The 5,458-nt window shown below is 66.0% G+C and overlaps 1 protein-coding gene across 2 annotated transcripts in view; it reads left to right on the top strand.

Moving 5' to 3' along the window:
* The window catches only part of RCAN1 (regulator of calcineurin 1), an 8,138-nt gene extending 2,979 nt beyond the window's left edge, over window positions 1-5,159 (top strand). For both annotated transcript variants that reach the window (XM_005860741.2, XM_014535190.1), the window contains 2 exons: window positions 1,092-1,251; window positions 3,693-5,159. In XM_005860741.2, the coding sequence (XP_005860803.1) occupies window positions 1,092-1,251; window positions 3,693-3,862 (330 nt within the window). In that variant the 3' untranslated portion in view covers window positions 3,863-5,159. The remainder of the gene's footprint in view (window positions 1-1,091; window positions 1,252-3,692) is intronic.
* The last annotated feature ends 299 nt before the right edge of the window (window positions 5,160-5,458 follow it).

Raw genomic sequence — 5,458 nt, 5'->3', positions numbered from 1 at the left:
CTGGACAGTGATAACGCCCTGCATCGATTTAAATCCGAGACTCCGTCCTGAGAAAGGTGAACCCATCCTCCAGGTTCCCAGTCTCCCCTCTCTTCAGAAAGCGCAGGTTCTGTGAAGTGGCTTCACAGGTGGCCTTGGGTGGAGTGTTGATGGGCAGGTGGCAGCCTGCCCTGGGTGGGCGTGGCCCCGGCCCCGAGGCTTGGCAGTAGGTTTCTGAGAATTTAATGGGGGTGCCGCCCCCCCAGGGGCCCGCGCCGGGTCCTCGGCAGCAGCTAGCGCTGTGGGCCGCGTTTGCTTTGCCTCCTGCTCACCACCTTCCAGTGCCCGGGCCTCCATGGGGGGTGACCACCTTCAAGGTGACCACAAAGTTCCATTCGATGGCTTCTGGGGTGCCACTCCGGTTAAAGTGAGCCCCGCGGGGAGCGGGGGGCGGGGGGCGGGGTGCAGGGTATGGGCTGTGTTCCCCAGGCAGGGAGCAGCCCCTCTAGGGAAGCTTCCTGAGCAGAAAAGGCCAACTCCCTGGACTTTAGAGCGGGCGCCTGCCCCGCCCCGCCCCCTAGTGGTGAGTGGGCGCAGGTTTCTGCAGGTGCCTGGCTGTGAGCTGCCCCTGCTGCCCTGGGTGGGTTTCCTGTAAATAACGGCTTAGTCCCTCCACGACGTGTTCTGATGGTTCGAGTAAATGCCTGTGCAGATTGTGTGGGGAGGGGACCACCCAATGGTGAGATTTGCTGCTCAGCCCCCTAAGCGCTGGTAGAACTTTTAAGCTCCAATAGGATCAGAGGTGGTTTGATGGTGGGAGCTGGTCCCCAGCCCTGCCTGGTCCCTGAAGAATGAGGCGCCTCCGTGTGAGGAGCCGGGAGGAGGGCGTCCAGGCTCATCCTGACCGGACCCATTTACACACAGACCGCCTCTGTCCATTCTCCCTCCGCCTCCGAGCTTGAGCACTGTGAGCCCCAGTCCTGGCAGGCTCCCCCGAACCCGAGCCCAGACACCCTTTGGGCCGCTTTCCACGCGGTCGACCTGGCCCTGTCCTGGCACCTGCGTTGGGAACGGCATTGCGGCTGCTGCATCGCCTCCCCTTTCTCTCCCAGACGCTGCACATCGGAAGCTCCCACCTGGCCCCCCCAAACCCGGACAAGCAGTTTCTGATCTCTCCTCCCGCCTCGCCGCCTGTCGGCTGGAAGCAAGTGGAAGACGCCACCCCCGTCATAAATTACGATCTCTTATACGCCATCTCCAAGCTAGGGCCAGGTGAGCGGGGCCCCCGGGCCAGGTGAGCGGGGCCCCAGGGCCAGGTGAGCGGGGTCCCAGGACCAGGTGAGCGGGCTCCCAGATGGGGGGGGTAAGTGAGTAGGCCCTGGGGGGGGGGCAGCGGTGAGGAGAGACAGTGCTGAGGGCCCAGACGCAGGTGCTCGGGGTCAGGAGGCATGGCCTCCCCACTATCCTTCCCACCCCGTGTGGCTGGTGCCAGCGAGAACCACCCGTCTGCACCTCCAGCTTCAGTGGAACTCGTGGGGCGTGGCGTGCTGCCTCTGGCCTCGCTCCTTAGGGAGGAGCACACAGGGAGGTAGGGGGTTGTGGGGACCGAACGCCAGGGCCCCTCCTGGCCAGCATCCCGTGACCCCATCTTACCCACTGACAGCCTGTGTGGGCTCCGCGTGGAGATGAGCGTGGACTGTGGGAAGGAAACCAGACCCCTTGGAGATGCTGCTCTGTGGGAGGGTCCCCTGTCACTGCCTGACTCTCAGCTCCCTGCCCAGTGTCGGGGTGCAGAGCCACTGGTCACAGGAAGGAAGGGCCGAGCCCCCCCGCACCCCTCCTGCCCCAGGGGCTGCTCCCTGCGGAGCTGGCCAGAGATAGAAGGCTCCAGTCCCCGAGGGGACAAGGTGTGAGCCTCGGGGGGACCGACTCCCTGGCCTCGGCTCGTTTGTGAGACGGGCTCTGACCACCCGTGGGGCCGGGGAAGCTCCCACGGCGCCTGGCCCTGGCTGCGCTCAGCTCATGGTTTCCCGAAACAGTAAACTGTTGGGGGCGCCTGGCCGTGCGGTAGAGGGTCTGGGGAGGAGGCGGGTGTGGGGTCTCGGGGTGAAGAGGGGGGCCCCGCCTGGTCCCCGCAGCAGAGGAGTAAGTGCTGAGCCATGGCCCCTCGTTTCTCCTTGAGCCACAATCAGATGTCCTCGCCAAGGGTTTCAGTTTCTCGGCCGTCAGCAGTTTCATGTGGAAAAGGTTACATTTCTGAAATGTCCTGTGCGGCGGCGGGCAGGGATCGGTTACCTATGCCGGTGGCGCGTGAAGGTCGAGGCGGGCGGCCGGCTGGCGGCATGTGCTCCCACAGCTCCTGCCAAGGCGATCAGGCTGAGGGCTGGAGTCCCCGGGCAGAGCAGGGGGGTGGGGGCTCCCCGGGGCAGAGCAGGGGGGACAGGGTCTCCCCGGGCAGAGCAGGAGGAATGGGGACTCCCCGGGCAGAGCAGGGGGGTGGGGGCTCCCCGGGGCAGAGCAGGGGGGACAGGGTCTCCCCGGGCAGAGCAGGAGGAATGGGGACTCCCCGGGCAGAGCAGGGGGGTGGGGGCTCCCCGGGGCAGAGCAGGGGGGACAGGGTCTCCCCGGGCAGAGCAGGAGGAATGGGGACTCCCCGGGCAGAGCAGGGGGGTGGGGGCTCCCCGGGGCAGAGCAGGGGGGACAGGGTCTCCCCGGGCAGAGCAGGAGGAATGGGGACTCCCCGGGCAGAGCAGGGGGGTGGGGGCTCCCCGGGGCAGAGCAGGGGGGACAGGGTCTCCCCGGGCAGAGCAGGGGGACGGGGTCTCCCGGGCAGAGCAGGGGGATGGGGTCTCCCAGGGGCAGAGCAGGGGGGACAGGGTCTCCCCGGGCAGAGCAGGGGGACGGGGTCTCCCCGGGCAGAGCAGGAGGAATGGGGTCTCCCCGGGCAGAGCAGGGGGACGGGGTCTCCCCGGGCAGAGTAGGGGGGACAGGGTCCCTCTTGGGCAGAGCAGGGGGACGGGGTCTCCCCGGGCAGAGCAGGGGGGATGGGGTCTCCCCGGGCAGAGCAGGAGGAATGGGGTCTCCCCAGGGCAGAGCAGGGGGGATGGGGTCTCCCAGGAGCAGAGCAGGGGGGCGGGCCCCTGCGGGGAGAGGGCCAGGCTGCTGGAGAGGGCGCTGCTGAGGGAGAAGATCTGGTAGAAACAGACTCCCTAAAACCCGCGTGCCCTGGGCTCCCTAACGGAGCCTGGTGACTTGTCATAGTCTGGCTGTGCTTTGCAGCCCACAAGATGGCCGAGGTTTTGCAAACGTAGTCCCACCCCCGCACCTCTGGGTGGCGCCTGATGGGTAGGTTGGAGGGTTGGTTAGGAGCACCGTGGCCAAGGTTGCCCGTGACCATCTGACCCTCCCAGCAGCTCTCCCCCAGCCGAGGCCCTGGCGCCTTTTCAGACAGTTACAGCCTCCCAGGCTCACTGTGCGGCTGAGCAAAGGCATCTGCCCGCCTTTTGTGGGCGAAGGCGCCTTCCGAGCGGACAGGAGCCCCTGCAGGGGAGGCGGTGGCCCTGCTCGCAGCTCCCCCTGTCTGGGAGGCGCCACCGAAGCCAGGCCTGTCCGGGGCGTGTCCCCCGTTCCCTCTGCCTGCGCCGCCCGGACACTTGTCCCTGTGCTCGCCCTTCCGCTCTCGCCCGAGTGACCCTGCGCTGCTCTCTCTCCAGGGGAAAAGTACGAGCTGCACGCGGCGACCGCCACCACGCCCAGCGTCGTGGTGCACGTGTGCGAGAGCGAGCAGGAGGACGAGGAGGAGGAGATGGAAAGGATGAAGAGGCCCAAACCCAAGATCATCCAGACCAGGCGGCCGGAGTACACGCCCCTCCACCTCAGCTGAGCGGCGCTGTGCGATCCCGGTCACACCGGAGGAATCTGTTACTGTGAGGCGGCCCTCGGCCTGGGAGCGGCGGCCGGGCCGCAGTGCGGACAGTCCCGCTCTCGTTGTCAGCGGAGGACCGGGCTTGGTCTCCTGGCCCCGACCGCATCGCTGCGCGTGGCCCCGGATGTCCGCCAGTCACGCAGCTGGGTCATCGCACACGGACCTCAGGGGGCGTCTCACGCAAACCCGGCAGCGGTCCATTTCGTCCCTTTCCCAGTGGTTCTGGTTCTGCCAAGGGCAGGCTGATCCCCAGCAGCCTTCGGGGTAGAGCCTCTCCGGGGAGAGTGCCCGCGACCACGAAGCGTCTGAGGCGGGAGCTGAGGGGACGCAGTGCAGTGTGGACGCGTGGCGCCCCCTCCTCCCTCCCGCCCGACGGTCCTGCATGTCTGTTACCGGCCCCAGAACTAACCTGTCCGTGCAGCTCCCCCTTGTTCTGCATGTCTGGAGATCAGAGCGTGGGAACTGCCACCTTTCCGGCTCGCGGCTCCTACCTGATCCGTGGCTCGGCGTCCTGCCGGCACAGCCTGTCGCCGTGCTCAGACAGTCCATCTGAGGGTCGAGGTGGGGTCCCCTCCCCACGTCAGAGAACAGCAGCTCCCCGCCGGCCTCCGGTGGGTTTGGCGTCTCGGCGCAGGCGTCTGGGGTTGGCGTCGGTCTGTCTGTCTCTTTCACACGGTGTTTATGATTCCTGGGAGTGGCTGGGTGAGGTAGCTGGGTTTTGCCCCACGGAACATCGAGGTGAACTTGTAAATAAAGCCGGTGGCATCTGCTCACACCTGCCGTGCACCTGGTGGAGACACGTGGCAGAGGGAGCCCAGCTGGCGGCGGTGCCCCCCGGGGCGTGTGCGGTAGAACTCGGAGGTGGCTGGGCAGTGGGCGCCGGCGACGTGAGCGGGACACAGTGCCTTCCCCCTCGTTCACGCGGCTCACTCTGACTCTCCTCGTAGTTGTATGTCTGGTAAGCGGGTGTTCTGTTCTGGCCTTAAAGCACCATGACGATGTCTGTCATTTTAAACTCCCGCTGCGAGGAACAGCGCGGCTCTGGGGCTGGGGCTGGTTCTCTTTAAGGAAGCGAGCACGTTTGGTGGTTCATGTAAGAAACTGACTGAATATTCTCAAAGCCCTGTTTACAGTGCTTGGCGGGGGGCTGGGCCTTCGGGGGTTCCCAGCGGAGTACTTACCTGGCGGCTAGCCTCGGAGTGTCTGATTGACTGCTTTCCACAATAAACCGCACAGCGTGCTCTCATGGACGTGAGCTGCCTGTCCTGTTCTTTCTGACGGTCGGTCTATGGGCCTCTGAGTCCATCCACAGTCTCGGGGGGACCGTCCCTCGTCAGGCTGAGTTTAGAAACTGCTGCCTCGTGGCTGTGGCTCACGGGGGTCCGCCACCCTGACACGTCACTAGTACGGGGACAGCGGAGGGCACTCGGAGGGAGCAGACGCCACCGGGAGGGAAACCCTCTCCGGCACCTCCGCCAAACAGCAGCGCTGTGACCGTCACCCAAAAAGTGGGCTTTTCTGTTAGAAAAAGACGCCCATGGGAGATGGGAAGTC

Source organism: Myotis brandtii, unplaced genomic scaffold (genome assembly GCF_000412655.1).
Source record: "Myotis brandtii unplaced genomic scaffold, ASM41265v1 scaffold139, whole genome shotgun sequence".
NCBI lineage: Eukaryota > Metazoa > Chordata > Mammalia > Chiroptera > Vespertilionidae > Myotis > Myotis brandtii.
This window is presented reverse-complemented; position numbering and strand designations above follow the sequence as displayed.